This window comes from Monodon monoceros, unplaced genomic scaffold (genome assembly GCF_005190385.1).
Source record: "Monodon monoceros isolate NGI ecotype Baffin Bay Population unplaced genomic scaffold, NGI_Narwhal_1 Super_Scaffold_7, whole genome shotgun sequence".
Taxonomy (NCBI): Eukaryota; Metazoa; Chordata; class Mammalia; order Artiodactyla; family Monodontidae; genus Monodon; species Monodon monoceros.
Window position 1 is genome coordinate 101643569 of NW_021703784.1, and position 21406 is coordinate 101664974.

At 37.8% G+C, this 21406-nt stretch overlaps 1 protein-coding gene across 1 annotated transcript in view; it reads left to right on the forward strand.

The window, feature by feature from the left end:
• CUNH11orf80 (chromosome unknown C11orf80 homolog) overlaps positions 1 to 21406 on the forward strand; it is a 91140-nt gene that overhangs the window by 33775 nt on the left and 35959 nt on the right. The window contains exons 4-8 of the mRNA XM_029208029.1: positions 7892 to 8001; positions 14791 to 14874; positions 16046 to 16101; positions 16842 to 16913; positions 18421 to 18616. Coding sequence (XP_029063862.1) covers positions 7892 to 8001; positions 14791 to 14874; positions 16046 to 16101; positions 16842 to 16913; positions 18421 to 18616 — 518 coding nt within the window. The remainder of the gene's footprint in view (positions 1 to 7891; positions 8002 to 14790; positions 14875 to 16045; positions 16102 to 16841; positions 16914 to 18420; positions 18617 to 21406) is intronic.

The following is a 21406-nucleotide window of genomic DNA, read 5'->3' on the forward strand; positions in this document are numbered from 1 at the left end:
TCTTCTTGGATTGATCCCTTGATCATTATGTAGTGTGCTTCCTTGTCTCTTGTAACATTCTTTATTTTAAAGTCTATTTTATCTGATATGAGTATTGCTACTCCAGCTTTCTTTTGATTTCTATTTGCATGGAATATCTTTTTCCATCCCCTCACTTTCAGTCTGTATGTGTCCTTAGGTCTGAAGTGGGTCTCTTGTAGATAGCATATATATGGGTCTTGTTTTTGTATCCATTCAGCAAGCCTGTGTCTTTTGGTTGGAGCATTTAATCCATTCACGTTTAAGGTAATTATCGATATGTGTGTTTCTTAATTGTTATGTGTTTGTTTTTGTAGGTCCTTTCCTTGTCTTGTGTTTCCCACTTAGAGAAGTTCCTTTAGCATTTGTTGTAGAGCTGGTTTGGTGGTGCTGAGTTCTCTTAGCTTTTGCTTGTCTGTAGAGCTTTTGATTTCTCCATTGAATTTGAATGAGATCCTTGCTGGGTAGAGTAATCTTGGTTGTAGGTTCTTCCCTTTCATCACTTTAAGTATATCATGCCTCTCCCTTCTGGCTTGTAGAGTTTCTGCTGAGAAATCAGCTGTTAACCTTATGGGAGTTCCCTTGTATGTTACTTGTCATTTTTCCCTTGTTGCTTTCAGTAATTTTTCTTTGTCTTTAATTTTTGTCAGTTTGATTACTATGTGTCTCAGTGTGTTTCTCCTTAGGTTTATCCTGCCTGGGACCCTCTGTGCTTCCTGGACTTGGGTGGCTATTTCCTTTCCCATGTTAGGGAAGTTTTCGACTATAATGTCTTCAAATATTTTCTCGGGTTCTTTCTCTCTTCTCCTTCTGGGACCCCTATAATGCAAATGTTTTTGCATTTAATGTTGTCCCAGAGGTCTCTTAGGCTGTCTTCATTTCTTTTCATTCTTTTTTCTTTACTCTGTTCCGCAGCAGTGAATTCCACCATTCTGTCTTCCAGGTCACTTATCTGTTCTGCCTCAGTTATTCTGCTATTGATTCCTTCTAGTGTATTTTTCATTACAGTTATTGTATTGTTCATCTCTGTTTGTTCTTTAATTCTTCTAGGTGTTTGTTCTTTAATTCTTCTAGGTCTTTGTTAAACATTTATTGCACCTTCTTGATGTTTGCCTCCATTCTTTTTCCAAGGTCCTGGATCATCTTCACTATTATTATTCTGAATTCTTTTTCTGGAAGGTTTCCTATCTCCACTTCATTTAGTTGTTTTTCTGGGGTTTTATCTCATTCCTTCATCTGGTACATAGCCCTCTGCCTTTTCATCTTGTGTATCTTTCTGTTAATGTGGTTTTTGTTCCACAGGCTTCAGGATTGTAGTTTTTCTTGCTTCTGCTGTCTACCCTCTGGTGGATGAGGCTATCTAAGAGGCTTGTGCAAGTTTCCTGATGGGAGGGACTGGTGGTGGGTAGAGCTGGATGTTGCCCTGGTGGGCAGAGCTCAGTAAAACGTTAATCCGCTTGTCTGCTGATGGGTGGGGCTGGGTTCCCTCCCTGTTGGTTGTTTGGCCTGAGGTGACCCAACACTGGAGCCTACCCGGGCTCTTTGTTGGGGCTAATGGCAGACTCTGGGAGGGCTCACACCAAGGAGTACTTCCCAGAACTGCTTCCAGTGTCCTTGTCCTCACAGTGAGCCACAGCCACCCCCCGCCTCTGCAGGAGACCCTCCAACACCAGCAGGTAGGTCTGGTTCAGTCTCCCCTGGGGTCACTGCTCCTTCCCCTGGGTCCTGATGTGCACACTACTTCGTGTGTGCCCTCCAAGAGTGGAGTCTCTGTTTCCCCCAGTCCTGTTGAAGTCCTGCAATCAAATCCCGCTAGCCTTCAAAGTCTGATTCTCTAGGAATTCCTCCTCCCGTTGCTGGACCCCCAGGTTGGGAAGCCTGACATGGGCTCAGAACCTTCACTCCAGTTTGTGAGTCACCCACCCAGCAGTTATTGTGCCCTACCCGGAGTGTATTGTGTATTGTGCCCCTCCTACTGTCTCACTGCAGCTTCTCCTTTGTCTTTGGATGTGGGTATCTTTTTTGGTGAGTTTCAGTGTCTTCCTGTCGATGATTGTTCAGCAGTTAGTTGTGATTCCTGTGCTCTCGCAAGAGGGAGTGAGCGCATGTCCTTCTACTCCACCATCTTGAGCCAATATAAAATTTTTTTCTTCTTTTAGCTTATGTATATCATTGGAAATAGATTAAACTACTTATGATCAGACTTGTTACAAAGAATCCCCCCTTAGCATACTTGATAATTGGCAATCTTCATAAATGCAGATTCTACATAAGTTAAGTCTGAAAGTTTTTAAAGTTGAGGTATAATTGACATGTAACATTATATTAGTTTCAGGTATACAACATAATGATTCAATATTTGTGTATATTGCAAAATGATCACCACAATTAGTCTAGTTAACATCTGTCATCATATATACTTACAATTTTTTTCATGTTGAGAACTCTTGAGATCTACTCTTTTAGCAACTTTCAAATATGTGATACAAAAAAGGTAGTTGCCGTGCTGTACATTATACTCCCGTGACTTATTTATTTTATAACTAAATCCTTTGACATAATCTCATTGGCCTTTGATTACTTCCTTGCTTTCTGGCCCAACAAGATACCCATCTCATCTTGTACAGTTCTACTTTAGGCCCAGAATCAGCCATTTCTCCTTTTTAGTGAGCACTGGTATTTAGAGAACACATTCTGAGTACCAGGAGTGTTTGTTGCTTCTTAGTTTTTAATTACCATTTTAACAGGTGTGAGGTGGTATCTCATTGTGGTTTTGATTTGCATCTCCCTGATGATTAGTGATGTTGAGCATTTTTTCATGTACCTGTCCATCATCTGTATGCCTTTTTATGGAAAACGCCTATTCAGATCCTCTGCCTAATTTTTAATTGGGTTGTTTGTTTGCTATTGAGTTGTATGATTTCTTTATATTTTTTGGTTATTAGCTCCTTACCAGATATATGATTTGCAGATTTTTTCTTCCTTTTCATTTTGTTGATGGTTTCATTTGCTGTGAAGAAGCTTTTTAGTTTGATGTAGGTTCCACTTATTTATTTTTACTTTTGTTGCCTTTGCTTTCAGTGTCAAGTTAAAAATATCATCGCCAAACCCCATGTCAAGGAGGTTACCACTTATGTTTTCTTCTAGGAGTTTTATGGTTTCAGGTCTTATAGTCAAGTTTTTAATCTATTTTGAGTTAATTTTTGTGTATGGTGTAGGATAGTGTTCTAGTTTCATCCTTTTGCAGAGTATTTATATTTTTAATTTGAAAATAATTTTTGATTTATAGAAGAGTTGTAAAAACAGTACACAGAGTTCTTATATACTGTCCACCCAGATTCCTCTGCAGTAAATATTTTAACATCTGTAACAGGCTTGGTTTTTATTGATTGCTTTTTTATATGAGTTATATTTTCCTTTTTCTTTGCATGTCTATTAAGTATTTATTTTCTACTGGATAATGTGATCTATATTCTGTTCTACCTCTGAAGAGTGTTGATTTTTGTTCTAGCAGGCAGTTCTAGCAAGCTAATCACCCTAACCTTGTGTAGGCTTTTAAAATACATTTTAAAGGGTAGATCTATAGAAAGCCAAGTCATTTTCAAACCCCTCTAACTTGATACCACATAACCTCCAACTGTATCTTCTCTGTGAATCTTGTTGAGACTTGGTTTTAAGCTTTTTTAGGGTGGATCAGACCTTCTTCTTGAATGTGTTTTTTACTACTAAAATATTACCTTTTTGCCATCTCAGCTGGACACCATCAGTTTTATCAAGTTCTCTCCATTCTGGCTGGGCCTGAAGGCCAACATTTCCCACCATTGCTTCACCACTAATTTCTTGTTCCATTTTCAACTCCATTGCAACTGCTCTCTGGGAAATCTTATATAGTCTCACCGCTGTATGCGTAGCCCAGCCCTTGGCCAAAGGCTCATGGGGAGCTTCCATACAGACTTTTGGTACCCACTTCTGCACAGTTCCCTCCTCTCCAGTGCCCTGCCTTGCAGATTCCAGGTACTTTCACAACCCTGAGCTCTATTCTCTGTCTCCTCAGCTTAATGGAACCACTGTGCTCTGCTTGGGCTCCAGCTCTGTCCTCCATGGGCAGGAAAATTTCCCCAGGCAGACATCCAGGGCAATCATAGGGGTCATGTCATGAGTTTCCCTTCTCTCAAGGATCACAGCTTGTGCTATTTATTGCTCAATGCCTGAAAACAATTGCCTAGTATATTTTATCCAGTTTTATAGTAGTTTTTGGTGGGAGGGCTTATTTGGTACCAGTTATTTCATCACTGCAAAAAGGAGAAGTCCCAATATATGGTTTTGATGTATGTTCACATTGCCACAAGATTGAAATTTTTCTATCTACTTTTTCTTTAACAGTTGAAGAGCTATGTCAATAAGTAGTTTGATATTGATATTATATCATTCTTTCCCCCTTATCTCCACCCCATCTCAGCAAAAAGGTGCAAATGTAAACTCATTTTCAAAGATCATGCTGGTTTATTTAGTAGTTCTTTCAGCAAGGCCTTAAGGAATATAAACATATTAAGTTTCTCATTCTTTAATGGTAGTTTGGTTCTCTTAAAAGTCCAGAGACAAAGTGAATTTTCTTCAGATCTTTGAAGATAGTACTCAGTTATCCTCTGGCATCTAGCATTGTTGATGAGAAGTCTAACTCATGTTTCTTTTGGCTAATTTGATTCTCTTTTGTAGCTTTTAGGGTTTTCTCTTTGTCCTTGTTATTCTGGGTTTCATTGTGACGTGTTTAGCTGTGTGGCTCAGTCATTCTTTATTATGAATTTTTAAAATTTTTTAAGTGTTTTTGTCTTTTAGAAATCTGTTCTTAATGTCTTTTATCTTTTCCTTCTTTTAATTGATATATAATTCACATGTCATAAAATATACCATTTTAAAGCATATAATTCAGTGGTTTTAAGTATATTCACAAAGTTGTACAACTATCATCACTATTTATAACATTACATTTTCATCACCCGCAAAAGAAACCCTGTACCCATTAGCAGTCACTCCCCTTACCCCTACCCCCTGTCCTTTGGCAAACACTAATCTACTTTCTGTCTTTATGGATTTGCCTGTTCTAGACATTTCATATAAACAAAATAATACACTATGTGGCCTTTTGTGTCTGGCTTCTTTCACTAAGCATAATGTTTCCAAGATTCATTTATGTTAGTATGTAGCATGTAACAGTACTTCATTCCTTTCTCTGGCTGAATAATATTCCATATTTTGTTAATCTGTTCATCATTTGTTGGACATTTGGGTTGTTTCCACTTTTTCCTACTATGAATCATGCTTCTATGGACACTCAAGTACTACTTTTTCTTTTAAATATGCTCTTTTACAGGGTCTAATCTACCATCCATAGGGTTTTCATTTCAAACACTGTATCTTCAATTTCTAAGATTTCTAATAGGGTTTTTGGCTGTTACTTTCTGTTTAATTGATGGCAGTGTATTCTTGTTTCATGGCTTCTTTTTATATTTGAGGGTATAAAATACAGAGCACTTATTTTTAAAGTTCTTTTCAGATTGTTTTATTAACTCTATTTCCTCAGGTATACATTTTGTTGGTTGATATGTGTCCTATTTTTCATGGTATTGGTCTTCACTGGTTGGTAATTTTTAGTTAAGAGCTAATTGTCCATGACCCTTTTGTCCTGAACACATCCTGCATTGACAGCCTTCCAGTAGGAGGTTCTCTGGGTTGCTGAGCTGTAATCTGCAGGGCACGTATCTTGGATTAAACTTTGCTTGAGTGGAAAGATAAAAGGCTCTTGTATCGTAATAGAATATATAGTTCTGAGTCTCATCCGTACTTATATTACATGGCTCTAAGGCCCTCATCCTGCATCAGTGATGCTGCTACTAGCATCACTTGGCTTTTAACCAACCCTCAGGTAGGCAGGTGGCATCCCTTTGGCTTTTGTTCATGTTTTGGTCCCTTGCTTATACCTCCTATGTGTGGCCTCTGTGGCTCTTGCTCTTAAACCTGTTGGTGTTGCAATATTAGCTCCATTTTTTTTTTCCATTCCATGCCTCAAACATGGGGCATCTTTGGTCCTTACTTACCATTGTGGATTCTCTCTCTCTTTTTCCTTTCTGAAGATTAGGGAAGAATACCTCTCTATTTCTGGTCTATAAAGATTTCTCTTTTCTTTTTTTCTCACTATGACTATGTTTTGTTTTGTTTTAATTTTTATTCATTCATTTATTTATTTATTTGGCTGTGTCATGCGGCATGTGGGATACTAGTTCCCCGGCCAGGGATCAAACCCACACCTCCTCCATTGGAAACGTGGAGTCTTAACCACTGGACCACCAGGGAAGTCCCTATGACTATGTTTTATTAAAATTTAAAAATACTTGTTTTATCATTTTATGTGTTTGAATGGGAAGATGAAATTTCAACATATGCTTGACTTATCTTGAAACAGAAGGCTTTTTATTTAGTTCTACTGTTTTACCTTTTCACATTTAACTCTAGTCAATCCATCTGGATTTTTTTTTTGTGTGTGTGTGTGTATGGAGTGAGTTAATTGAAATTAATTTCCCCCAAATAACTACTCATTTAAAAAAATCATTATTAAGATTTCTAGAGAATTCCAAGTTATTGACAAACCTTTTTCTCATGTATCTACATGTTCTCCCTATTTTTCACTGTATTACTACTTTATAGGATTGAGGAACAATTTTTTCTTATTTCACAGAAAGGTAATTGAATCACAGAAAAAAGGGGGTCGCCCTAGGTCAGAAAGTCAGTCAGTGGTAAATCTGAAGATTGATGTAAGTCATCCTGGTTTAGTGCCAACTTCATTAAACTTCAGTGTAGCATAACCTTGCTGCCATATTATCTCAAGCTTTGTGACTGAATTATATTTGAAAAACAAACTAATGGCAAGAAAAATATTACCCATTAAGATTGATAGCTAGAACTTGACCTTCTTTGAGATGGTTAAAGCTTTATTAGATATATGGTATGAATGTTTTAGAAGAAAGTTGTGCTATTATTTTAGGATATATGTTATTGTTATTAAAATTTTTAAGTTGAATTCTTTTATAATATCAACATTGTCAACTTCATTTATAAGGTAGAACGTTCAGAGACTGAGATATATATTTTTATTCATATTTAGTTCTCCATTCTAATACTACTATAGAGGGGAAATAAGGGATGGCATTTTATAAAATGGGAGATTTGGGGTTTTTTCCCTTTATAATATTAGTGCCAGGGTACAGAAAGAAAGAAGGATGGTGCATACTTTGAGGTTCTATTTGTTGATGATGATCCAGGACTCACTGATGCTTTGTGTAAAGAGTTCTGAATCAACATATGTAAATATACGAAGTGGTTAATTGACAATTAAATTAGCAAGAGTTTGCTTCTCTTGGGTAAAAAAAGGCATTAGGCATTAGGTAAATGCCTGAGAGGGTCATTCTTGAATTTTTCTGTTTTAAGTTCTGAATTAGCTCACTTACTGGATTTGTGTTATTAAATAATGAATTGATTTATTTAAAAATATAAGAATATCAGTTAGAGCTATCAACTCTGAAGATTTGTGGCATTGGATATGTCCTTGTGGAAATTAAGTGAAAATACAAATTGATTTAGCAAATTTTCAATTTGTGTAAAATTGAAAACATGTGATTAAACGTCTTATCCCCATAAAGTAATTCTAAATGTTTAAGCAATTTGCTGATGCATAGCCATCTCCAGTCATATTTAAAATTTTGCAGATAATCTTTTCATCAGGGAAGAGACTTCTTGGCTTATCAGTTTAATAACTCCAGAAACTCTGGTGCTTATGCAAACTGCTTGTTCTATTCTGCCACCATCTCTTCTCACACAGAAATACAGTCTATACTGCCTGGACTCTCTGCAGAGCTGAGCTGGACTTCAGAGGAAACCAGTTATTCTCAGGACGTGTCAGGGGTAACACCCTTCCAGATGATTTTTGAGGCAAGTTTTGCTGTGGTTCTATAAATTAATGATGTTTTGATTCTTATTTTTCTACAAATGTAATAACAGGAAAGAAAGGCCTAGGTCCGTTATAGTTCAAAGTTGAAATGAAATAAGGCATTGGTCGCCAAACTTCCGTGTGCCGATTTTAAATCACCTGGGAGCTTTCAAAATAGTGATGTTTGTGTCCCACTTCAAGAGGTTGTGATTTAATTGGTCTAGGGTGCTGGATTAGTCTGCTTAGGCTGCCATTAAAAAAAAATGCCACAGGTTGGGTGACATAAACAACAGAAACTTATTTTCTCATACTTGTGGAAGCTAGAAGTCCAAGATCAAGATACCTTGTCACTGTTCACATGACCTTTCCTCTGTATGTATGTGGAGAGAGAGCCTTCTGGTGTCTTTTCCTCTTCTTACAAGGACACCAGTCCTATCAGATTAGGGCGCCCCCCTTATGACCTCATTTAACCTTAATGACATTCTTAAGGCCCTGTCTCCAAATATAGTCACATGGAGGCTAGGGCTGCAACAGATGAATTTTGGGGAACACAATCCAGTCCGTAAGATGTGTGGCCTGGGCTTTGGAATATTTTTAAAATCCCAGATGATTCCTAATGTGCAGGTAAATTTGAGAACCACTGAAGTAAACCATTATTTGAATTTGGATCTCCTGAAAAAGAAAATAAAAATGGATTCCCAGTGCAGATCCTATTTAGATACATTTTTATTAGGTTGGTTTAAAGATTTTTATTGATTTTTTTGTAGCCCAGATTTATGAGAGTGACAATTGAGTTCTCCATTCCCTTTAACAATTCTCGGATCCCCTATCTTGCTTCCTTTGAACTGGTAGAGACAAAGAATTAGAGTACTTTAAATGTTCTCCCAAAAAGCACTTGGGAGGCCTTTCTCCATGTTGGAACAATTATATCCTTCTTCTAAAAGGAAATGACTATGGTATCGGGACAAAAGATATCCGTGGCTGTGCCATATCTTGTTTAGGGGAACGAAGGGTAAACAATCTGGAGCAGTTAATGGTTAGTCAGCTCTAAAACTATTAATGTCAAGTAGCAATAAAAAAGCTGATTTCAGTGAGCCAAGGAAAGCAGTTCTAGAAAAGGAAATCATGTGTTTTAGCCAGTCTGAACAAACAATGGTAATTCTTATACCTAACATATATATTATTTAAGCCTCCTGACAACTCTATTAAATGGATAGGACAAGGATTATCATCACCCCATTTTACAGATACAAGAAAACTGAAATTCAGAGAATTTGACTGACTTTCCCAAGGTCATACCAAAGTTAAGGACAGAATTAGAATCTGAATCAAAGTCTTACTCATATTGATCAGTGCTGTTTCAATATTCATTCCTTTACTCAGAAACCTGTGTTTGTTCACGACAGCTTCACTGTGCTAGACAGAGTCCCAAGACATGTCACTTGATCCCAAGGAACTTGGAATCTAAAGGAAAAGATAGATAAGTAAACAACTAATTACAATGCAGTGTAATATATATCATGATACAGGTATGCACTGATGCTGAGGTAGCTTAGAGGAAGGATACCTAACCCAATGGGAAGTTGTCAAGGCCTAGAGGTCTTTCATGAGACTGAAAAACAGATTTTCTGGGTATAAGAAGTTCAGAGACTTGAAAGAACAAAAATTTATCATCAGAGTGATAAAGTTTCTTTCTTTTTTTGTTTTGTTTTTCCTTATTGCAAGAGCAGTGTTTCCCTCAGGAAAATCAAAGTGTGCATTTAGAGTACAGATAATTGACTTAATCAAGGTAGCCACTATTAATATCTTGGCGCATATTTTTTCACATAAGAGTGGGACATTTTAGTTTAAGCCTTCCAGAACAATACAGTTCCAATCTATGGCCGTGGAAGTAGGTGGCTGGAAATGAGTGGAGGTCAAGGTCGTTGGAGTTGAGGAGGTCAGAGAATTATGAGACCAAATTGTTGCTTAGACTGGTCATCTGTTTGTATGTGGAAGTCAGCCAAGATGATGGCAGGACAGAGGATGATGGCAGAGGATGATGGCAGTGCAGAGGAGAACTGTGAGCTTAGTGCCCAGTAATCAGTTGGTGATAGGTGGGGCGAGGTAAGAGCAGTATAACCTAAGAGGAGCAAGGATTTCCTGAAAGTATTTGCTCTATTACATCTCATTGTCTCTGATACTGTGCAGCTATTTAAAATATTTTTAAAATTTATTTATTCTTTATTTTTGGCTGCGTTGAGTCTTTGTAACTGCGTGTGGGCTTTCTCTAGTTGCCGGAGCGGGGGCTACTCTTTGTTGCGGTGCACAGGCTTCTCATTGCATTGGCTTCTCTTGTTGCAGAGCATGGGCTCTAGGCACATGGGCTTCAGTAGTTGTGGTTTTTGGGCTCAGTAGTTGTGGCTCACAGGCTCTAGAGCGCAGGCTCAGTAGTTGTGGCGCACGGGCTTAGTTTCTCCGCGGCATGTGGAATCTTCCCGGACCAGGGCTCGACCCGTGTCCCCTGCATTGGCAGGCGGATTCTTAACCATGCGCCACCAGGGAAGTCCCTATTTAAAAGATTTTTGAATGAAGAGAATGAGAAGAGAAAAAGGGGAGGTTGTGAAAGATTTCATCATACACGTATATCTCAACAGGGAAGAAGGGTCAAGTGGCAAGGTTTATAGCAAAGGCTAGTGAATGGAGACCTCCATGAAAAAGCGGTAATAAATGATCCACTGCTTTGGGCATGTGAGGAGAGCTAATTCCAGGGAAGACTGAGGAAAACTTCATTTAAGAGAGATGCTGGTTTTGTGTTTATGCTCAGTCAGTCCTGCATCTTGGAGTCCATTAGGCTAGATAACATGTATTTCCAAAAACAATTTGATTTTGCAAGATCTTCTTGATGAATTTATCCATTTTTGTATTTATTTTTGCCATGATACAAAATGATAAAATGGGTAGAGATATACATATATACATACAAACCTATCTATCTATCTTTGCATTTCTCTATTTCTCTATTATCTATCATCTATCTACTTACCTATTTAAGCAAAGAGAGAGAGAGACAGAGACACTGACTTTCTTTTAGAAAGTCATATAGAGCCCATAACCACATGAGTTCATGTTTGAAAATATAAAACAGCTCCCATATTGTATCATATGATTAGACTTGTATTTAAAGGCTGAAACATGTGATTCAATAGTAGTTTCCGCTGCCCAGGGCTGGCAGCATATGTTTTTTCCTAACAACATGTAAGTAAATTCACTGCTTCTGAAGGTATGTCAGGCCTGGGGTACTGGGTTTCTAACACCCAACTGTAAAAGGCTGTAAAAGACTGTGTAGTGTCTCTTTCTTTCTTCCTTCCTTCCTTCCTTCCTTCCTTCCTTCCTTCCTTCCTTCCTTCCTTCCTTCCTTCCTTCCTTCTTTCTTTCTTTCTTTCTTTCTTTCTTCCTTCCTTCCTTCCTTCCTTCCTTCCTTCCTTTCTTTCTTTCTTTCCTTCTTTCTTTCTTTCTTTCTCTCTCTCTCTCTTTCTCTCTCTCTCTCTCAATAATTTATGAGTAGACCTTAAAAGGAGCTATTTGCTTTGTGTTAAGTATCCTCCACTGACCTGACATTATGTCACTTTATCTTCTCAGTCTGGATTAGGTGCCAATCGTTCTTGTGTATTTCTTTAGCATCTCTTATATATTTAAATCATAAAGCTTCTTCACATTGTCATATAAATTATTTATTTTGTCTTTCTCTTCTACTTAAGTGTAAACCCTTCAAATTCAGAGATTGTTTTATTTATCTCTGTAAGCCTAAGTACATGATAAGCTACATTAAGTGTTTTATCAGTGAATAAATACACATACATATTCAGTAGTCATGTTTAAGCATTGCCCATCAGGCTCCATAAAAAATGATAGATTACGTAGTATCTGATTCAGATAGCTATGTGTACAGAAAATGAACATTCTTGGAGAGGCAGCATTTCATAGTGAAATGTGGGCTCTGGAGTCAGATCTAGGTTTGAATCCCAGTTCTGCCACTTAATTAGCTATGTGTGACCTTGGACAAATTAATTCGCTTATTTAGTCATTATCCTCATCCATAAAGTGGGGGTATTTCCTACTTGTATATAAACTGCTTGGCATGTAGCAGGTGTTCAGTAAATGGTAGTTCCCATCCTTACTAATTGTAGACCCTCTCTGGTAGCTGCTCAAGGAACTTTCACTTACTTGGTTGCCTTACTGCTAGATATAATTAAGCCCTTTCTGTGATATACCCTATAATCACTAAAGTTACAAAAGTTTGAAACTGTTCCAAGAAGTTGTTTTGGAAGTGTTAAGTATAGGAAATGCTTTCAAGAGACCATTGCTTTTCTACTATTTGAACATTTTATAATAAAAAATTTTAAAAGAAGGATGTGACTATGGGATGTATGCTGCAATTACTGTTTAATTACTGCTGTTTACATGTGTGAATAATCCTAGATTTGTTTCCAGAATTTTTTAATAATCCCCATCCACTTTTCTAATACTTTCAAATATTTTTATAATAGTTTTTCTAATTATCCCCACCCGCACAGTTCTTTTTTTTTTTTTTAAACGACAGTAATCATTTATTATGTCTCACAATTTCTGTGGGTCAGGAATTGGGGTGCTAAATTTTGGTTCAGGGTCTCCCATAAAGTTGCAGGCAGATGTCAGCTGGGGCTGCCATTGCACAGTTCTTGATCTCTTTTTCAGTGTACTTATAAAGAGTATTATATTTCTTTTTATTTTTTAAATATTTATTTATATTGCGGTATGCGGGCCTCTCACTGTTGTGGCCTCTCCCATTGCGGAGCACAGGCTCTGGACGCGCAGGCTCAGCGGCCATGGCTCACGGGCCCAGCCGCTCCGCGGCATGTGGGATCCTCCCGGACCGGGGCACGAACCCGTGTCCCCTGCATCGGCAGGCGGACTCTCAACCACTGCGCCACCAGGGAAGCCCATAAGGAGTATTATAATAGTTTATTCTTCATTAGATATTTACATGTTTCTTCTTTATTGTGTTATGAGATTTTTGGGGTCTGGGACCTTTTTTCTCCTTTAATATACACCTAGTACATGGCTCTGTATTTTCTGAGCCATTAATAAGAACTTACTGGTTGGACTTCCCTGCTGGCGCAGTGGTTAAGAATCCGCCTGCCAGTGCAGGGAACACAGGTTTGAGCCCTCATCTGGGAAGATCCCACATGCTGCAGAGCAACTAAGCCCGTGCGGCACAACTACTGAGCCTGCACACCTAGAGCCTGTGCTCCTCAACAAGAGAAGCCACCGCAATAAGAAGCCCGCGCACCACAATGAAGAGGAGACCCCGCTCGCTGCAACTAGAGAAAGCCCGCGCGCAGCAGTGAAGACCCAACACAGCCAAAAATAAAAAATTATATAAATAAATAAATTTATTCAAAAAAGAAAAGAAAAAGAACTTACTGATTTCTGACTCTATTTCTTCTTCATTGACTTCTCCATTTTTTCGGAGACGCATTTTAACTTCGGTTTTAGGGACACTATATTAAATATAGTATAGGAAAGTGGTTAATACTAAAGCTTTGGAGCCAGATCAGGCACACCTTGGCAAAGTTGTTTAACCTCTTTGAAATTCATTTTTTTATCCATAAAATGTAGGTTATATGTACCTAATATGGTTTCTGTGAGGGGTAAATGAGGTAATATAAGTAAAATATTTAGTACCACTCCTGGAATAGAGAAAGCCCTCATTAAGTGATAAATCTTATTATATTTGTATGGAGGTATCAGGGTATATTGGAAAGAGCATGGACAATTGTTGTTAGATAGACTTAGGGTCAAATTCTGGCTCTATTACTGAACATCTTAGGCAAGTTGCATAACTTCTCTGAGCCTAATTTTTTGGTTGTTTTTTTTTGCCGCGCTGCAGGGCTTGCAGGGCCTGAAGGGATCTTATTTCCCCGGCCAGGGATTGAACATGCGCCCTTGGCAGTGAAACCTCGGAGTCCTAACCCCTGGACCTCAAGGGAATTCTGAGCCTCATTTTTTTTAATCTATAAAGAGGGGATTGTAATACCTGACTTGAGGATTGTTGTAGATATAGCACCTGCACATTGCTTGCCACATAGTAGGCATTCATCAAGTGGTATCTATTATTGTTACCATGTCTAACATATATTTTCAGATTATTCTTTGGTCTTTAAAACAGTTTTGTGAGGTTGAAAGGCTAAGTTTTATGCCTGTTTTGCAGATTAGGAAATAAGGTCCGGAGAAGTTAAGTGACTTTTTTTCATGATTACTGCAGTAATTTTTATAGAGCCAGTATTAGAACACAGGTTTTCTGACTTCTGAGCTTTCTGCTTTGCAGCTTTTCCTTAAATACAAATGTTTGGATGAATGGATTAAGGTTTAAAAATAGGTTCTTTTTAGTGCCTGTTCCTTTGACTCCACTCAGATTCTTAATACAGATTGACCCACATTAGAATAGTAAAGATAGAGTTACTCTTCTCAGCTCCAATCTAAATTACTTTTAAATTTGTTCCAAAAGGTGGTTTTGAGATTGTGGGTTTTACTCTGGTATTTGTTCACGTCTCCTGAAGTTCCATGAAATTAGGTACCTTAGCCCAAGAAGTGATGGCTATTAGATTACTTTTGGTGTTCAGTTTTCAGACCCAAAGATGTTTCCCCTTGGATGTCTGAAAAGCTTTCTGAGGTGTAGTTACTTTTATAAGAAGAAATACCATAATTTAATTCACTTGTGCTCTTGGGTTTGTGTATGTGCAGTGGATGTTTTTGTTATGTTGTTACAGGTTCATGAAAAGCCCAGAACTTTGATGACAGATAGCCTGGTTATAAAGAATTTTTTACGCAAAGTCATCACTGTGCTCCCCAAGGTAAGCTGTTCTTTTGCACAATAACGATTCTCTTGTTTAAGTCATACGTTTTTAAAAGACCTCTACTCTGTAGGGCATGGAAGGATCTGATTGGTCCTCTTTCTTTTAATTACAATGATTAAAAGTTTTAATATTGAATTGATTTGGTTCCTGTATCCCTAAGGCAGGCTTGATGTTGGTCATGTGACATAGTTGAGAGCCCTTGGATATAGAGAGAACTTTCTTTTGGGTTCTTATTTTCACTGCCTTACTGTTTTATTGTATCACTTTGGATACCTCGTTTCCCTCTTCTGCGCTTCATTTTTCTTTTAAACCTGGATGATAAACTTTGCTGATTATCTCCTTTTTTTCTAAAGTGACTATAAGAGCAACTAAGGAAATTTTGATAAAATACTTTGAACTCTGGAAAGCTAAAATTTTTATTATTACCTGTAGTTTGATATGTTCATAAAGTTGCACACAAGTATGCTATATAACTTCCCCTTTTTTTCTGGCATGTTTCCTACTTTTTCTGTCTTAAGCAGGATTCAGTACTTAATTGTTTGCCAGTCATTCTTCCAAGTGCTCTCCACGTACTCACTCATTCAACCCTGCCAACACCCCTTGTGAAGTAGGTTTTATCATCATTCCCATTTTATAGCCAAGGAAATATGGTACAGAGGTTAAATCACTTGCAGGGCCAGGATTTGAAATGAGGCAGTCTGGCTCTAGAGTTCCTTATTACCCATTATATTATATAGAAAAAAAAATAGAGGTTGAAGGTATAAAATAATTAGAACAGTGAAGTAAATTGGAAGGAGGACATAAGAGATGGGGATAGGGGAAGAAAAAACAGAGAAAAAAGCATGGAATATTCCATATATGAAAACAATGGAAACAATAGAGAGAAAAATTGATAATTCATTTAAGAAGGGGAGAAGAGATACATTAGGAGAACAGCAGAGGACAAAAGGGTAGTATTTCCTCATAATTTGTGACTACTTGGAATTGTAGAACGCAATGTATTTAAAATGCAGAATTTGAACACAGACAAGTGTTAAGTATGTTTAGGGAAAGTGCAATGGAAAAAAAAGGTGATACAAAGAATATCTTCTCCTTTAGGAATTGAGTATGGAAAATTTTAATCCCTATTCTGGTTCATGTTAAATATCACACCCCATTTATTTTGCAGATTAGATTTAATTTTAGTGTAAAGGTGAATGGAATCCTCTCCATGGAGATCTTTGGGTAAGTCCTTAATCCATGGCTTAAGTTTATGCAGTGGCTCTACAATTTTTCTCAGTCATTATTGTTCTATTATTTCCAGTGGGTTCACAGTTTGATTTCTTGACTCGAAGTCACTTTGAAACTAATTTTCTGAGACCCCCACCCCCCACATTTTCTTATTGTAGATTAGTTCTTTTTTTAATAAATTTATTTGTATTACTTTTGGCTGTGTTGGGTCTTTGTTGCTGCACACAGGCTTTCTCTAGCTGTGGCGAGTGGGGGCTACTCTTCGTGGCGGTGTGCAGGCTTCTCATTGCGGTGGCTTTTCTAGTTGAGGAGCACGGGCTCTAGGCGCCTGGGCTTCAGTAGTTGTGGCACATGAGCTCAGTAGTTGTGGCTCGCGGGCTCTGGAGCTCAGGCTCAGTAGTTGTGGTGCACAGGCCTCGTTGCTCCGTGGCATGTGGGATCTTCCTGGACCAGGGCTTGAACCCGTGTCTCCTGAATTGGCAGGAGGACTCCCAACCACTGTGCCACCAGGGAAGCCCTCTAGATTAGTTTTTAACGAGTAAGTAGATTAAACCTTTCATGACTTTCCCTTTCACTAGAATGAGAAAACTTAAAAATAGACATTTTCCCCTTGGTTAATTGGTTACTAAATTTCAGTAATTTCTGGGGTTGGTACTCATGGGCCAAAATTTGTAAGAGGCAGAGATTGGTTTTAGAATCTTTGAGATATGGCTTAGCTTTTCTTTGCTTTGCAGGGCAGAGAATGAACCTACTTTGAACCTGTCAAATGGAATTGCGCTTGTCGTAAACCATCAGCATTATGTGAGGTGAAGGGGGAAGCATTGTTGTCCCTCTCCATGTTTTACTCTCTTACTATGAGTATGAATGTGGGCAGAAATTGAAAATGGCCTCAGTTGTCAATTCTTAGTGCCAAGTGTCAGATTCTCTGTAAGAAAATTGAAAGTAGAAATTTTAAGCTACCTGTATTGAAAATGATGATTATTCCTGGCTCCTTGAATATATTCTAATTGACCTGAGGACATGCATGTTCCTTCTCCTCTCCATGCCTTAATTTCTTCTGTAAATGAAACAAAACAAACCCTGCTAACTCCAATCCCATTTAGACATGAGAAGAGAGGAATGACTTTAGAGATTGCTTGAACTCTTGGCTAGAGAGATACTATGACTGCAAAGGAATTCTTTGTATATTATTGCTTGTGTATTAGCATTTTGCATAGGTTTAGAAATCATCTTTCTTCCCACCTCTACCTTTTTCAGACTGCAAAGAAATCCATGGAGGAGGTGGAAAATAAATGGAGTAGAACCCTGTGCTTTGCCTTCCTGTACTATCCAGCTACCACAGAACCCAAAGTGAACATGAATTATAGCAAGAAAATGCCTAACTTATGTTTAAGTCCAGTGAATCTATTCTTTATTCCATAGTTTCTGCTTCCACTTATATGCCCTGGATCAACATTGGTAGTCATAGGATCTTAAGGCTTGAAGAGACTGCCTATGGTTTTTCAGTCTGTTTTCTTACTTTTGACCAAAATTACCTCTCAGATTAGACTGTTTTATTCTTTAATATCTGCAGGACACAAAACCCCCACCCCACATCTTTATTTAGTAATCTTCTAGCATCATACAATCCCTACAGGCAGACAGCCTTGCTATCATAGATTGACTGAAAGAGTTTAAGCCTCTAAGCCAATGTTTGTGGACATATTTCCCTGGGTGACCTGATTAGTTTAGAGAAAGGGGGAAAGGTTCATTAACATTTCTTTTCTGTTTAGAAAAGAGCTGTTGGAAAGTAAGCAAATACCAAATTTCACTAGATTCTTTCTAGAAGAGAAAGATGTCCCAATTTTTTCTCGTTACTCCTACCAAATAGTAACCTCAGACTTCTTCAGGGGAAGGTGTAGCATGTGTAAAAGCAGAAACCTAAGTATCATGAGGCCAGTTTTAGGCCATTTGTGATTCAGGGACCCCTGACCCCCACCCCCACCATGCTGATCTTTGAATGATCTTGGAAACTTCTGCTCAGAACCATAGAGTAATTTTAGTGGCGGGAATATACTTTTGAGAATATAAAACTGCCATTAGTGGCAGCAAAAGCAGGAGCCATGCTATAATTCCTGAAATGCCAATTTGTCTACTTTTTCCATTCCCTGTGATTCACTGAGTGGGACACAAGTTACTTATACCAAGAAAATTTATGTGGTGGATGATATGGTTATGCATATGCTAGAGGTTATAAAAAGAATTTTGAATTCCCTTTAAAATAACTTCTTAAGAGGGAAAAAAGCTAAATTTGTCTTACCTGTTTTTTGACAGTACACCAAAATTTGGTACAACTGAATTACTCTGCAGCAGAATCCATCCTGTGCTAGGACATCCAGTAATGCTCTTCATCCCTGATGATGTGGCTAAAATGGGCTTGTTGGGGGAGCTGATACTGACTCCAGCTGCTGCTCTCTGTCCTTGCCCAAACGTCTTTTCCAACCAGCTGAATAGGATTTCTTCAGCTTCCATATCCTTTTGATGACAGAGTCCACCAAAATGTTCAAATTCATTGTCTTTGAAAATGGATTTTTATATTTCAATTCTAGAAAAGCCTCTAGCATATAAACTCTGTATCTAGAAGCTGGTACGATTTGTATAAAAACAAAAATCCAATATGAAAGCTAAGCTTGAGAATTTTTCCAAGAAACTTTAAACTATAAAATATGACAAGTGCCACACTGTTTTCATATAATCCAGTATGACTGAAGCATGGAATGAATGGTGCAAGAGGGAGAGATGAGGCTGGAAAAGTAGTTTGGGGTTGAATATGGTGGATCTTGAGTGCCACACTAAGGAGTGTGAACTTTATTCTCTATATAATGGGAAACCATTAAATGTTTTAGGAATCTCTAGCAGCCTTGTACAGGATAGGTGGGAGAGAGACGTCAGTAATCACTAATTAAATAAGTAAGTGAGCTGGGCAAGAGCTATTAAGTGCATGAATTAAAAGTGTGATGAGCATGGAAAGGAGAGACTTATCACTGGAAGGAATCAACATGATGAGGTAACCAGTTTGTTGTTTGGCTAGGGAGAGATTAGGGGCAGAGAATGGCTAAAGTTGATGTCAAGAACTCTATATCCAGAATAGGCAAATTTATAGAGACAGAAAATAGATGGGGAATGATTCTCCTGGGAGTGATAAAAATGTCCTAAAACTGATAGTGGTGATGGTTGCACAACTTTTTGAATATACTAAAACCAATTTAATTGTACACTTTAAATGGGTGATTTGTATGATGTGTAAATTAAATCTCAGTAAAGCTGTTAAAAAAGATTTCCATAGATGGCCAACAAAATAATGATACTGGCAACAAGATCTGAGGAGTGAAGAAGATTAGTTTGGCTTTACATAAGTTGCATTTATGGTGCCTGCAGGGCATCCTTTAAAAATGGCAAGCAGCCATATAGAAATTTTGGTCTGGAATTTGGAAGTGGTCAGATTTAGAGAAATAGATTTTAGAGCCTCAGAGTTTTCTCCATAGGTAACTATAGTATAGTATAGTGCTATGGCTAGAGCATGACACAGGAGTAAAAATGCTAGATTCACCATGAATTAGCTGTGTGACTTTGCACAACTTACTCAACCAGCCTAAGCCTTTATTTCCTCAGCTTTAGTATGGGGATAATAATACCTACCTCATAGACTTATTTTCCCTTGCAAAGGTTTCTCTTGTTGTTGTTCTTTTGGGGTTTGTTTGTTTTAGGGTTAACTATATAATAATCCGTGTGAAGCTCCCAGCATATTGCCTGACACATAATATAAGTGTTTGATAAATGTTCAGTATTATTATGATTATATGATTGAAGCTGTAGGAGTAAAGGAAGTTGTAATAGAGTATAAAGAACAAGAACAGAAGAGGGCCAAGGTCCTGGTATGTTAAATGTCAGCTGAGGACGTCTTTAAGGAGGAAGAAGGAGCCAGGATAGTGATAAACACTGTGCGTGGACATTTCATATTTTAAAACATGCTTTTTCTTAATATCTAGATCATACGGAAGAGTATAAATAAAATATGAAAGTTTCTCTTCGTCCTCATCCCATTCTCAAGAGGGAATAAGACAAATTTTCTATCCTCTTGGAGTTTACATTTTCATGGGAAAATTTAATAAATAAATGGATGTTAGGTAGTGATAAGTGCAGTGAAGATAAAATAATGTGGGTAAAGAGATAATGATGGGAATGTCATTTTAAATATTATGGTCAGTGAAGACTCCAGGGAGGTGATGTTTTAGTAAAGAGAGAGAGCTAACTATGAAAACTGGTGGGATTTCAGTTTCTGAAAATGGCAAACTAGGTAATTTAGACCAACCCTCCTAATGAAGACAAAGGCTGGATGAAATACCAAGACATCATAAAAGTATCTAGCAGCTAGTGAATAGGGAGGAATTTCTGGGCTGTGATTTAGGAAAGAGAGGAATTACAAAAAGCTGAGCCCAGCACTGAGGGCTCTTTTGCCCTAGGGTCATTTGCCAATTAGAGCAAGTAGCTGAGAGACTAAGACAACTTCTGAATCAACGCAGGAGAAGAAGGCCAAAGAGTTCAGGGCCTGCTGAGCTTGGGAGTGCTGTTAAAGACACCTCTTGTTTTGGACAGGGATAAGTAAAAGGCTATACTTTAAGGAGTAAGGTGAACCTGAAATAAACCATCCTTCAGTGGTGTGCATTTATTTTGGGGGTTGGTTTAGGCAGGCCAGAAAATCTTAAACTTTGAAATTGGTTTAAGGTGATTCTAAATTTCTAATTCTCCCAGATGCCTTGTAGAAGCAAACAGAAATTCTTGCTAGAGGAAGATAACTGCATCTATGCTTCAGATTATTTAACAGATACTTAAATATAACATCCAGCTCCCATGTGCATGCACACATTAACAATACACACACACACACACAATCAGGTACAAGAGAAGACAAGGAGGCGTGAACAAGAGCTAACAAAAACAAAAGCAACAGCAACATGCACTGGGACTCCAGATAATTGCTAATATCAGATACTGATTTTAAAAATAAAAAAATATGCTTACTATGTTTATGAAAATGAAGGCAAGCTTAAAAATTTTGCCAGGGAACTGAAACTATTGAATGTGACATAATTTTAAAAAGAACCAAACAAATTGTAGAACCAAAATATACAATAACCAATATTGAAATTCAGTAGGCAGGTTTAACAGCAAATTAGACACAGCATAACTGAATTTACGAACTAAAATATAAGGATAGCAAAAACTGAGCAAAACAAAACGAAGTGAGACAAAGGATGGA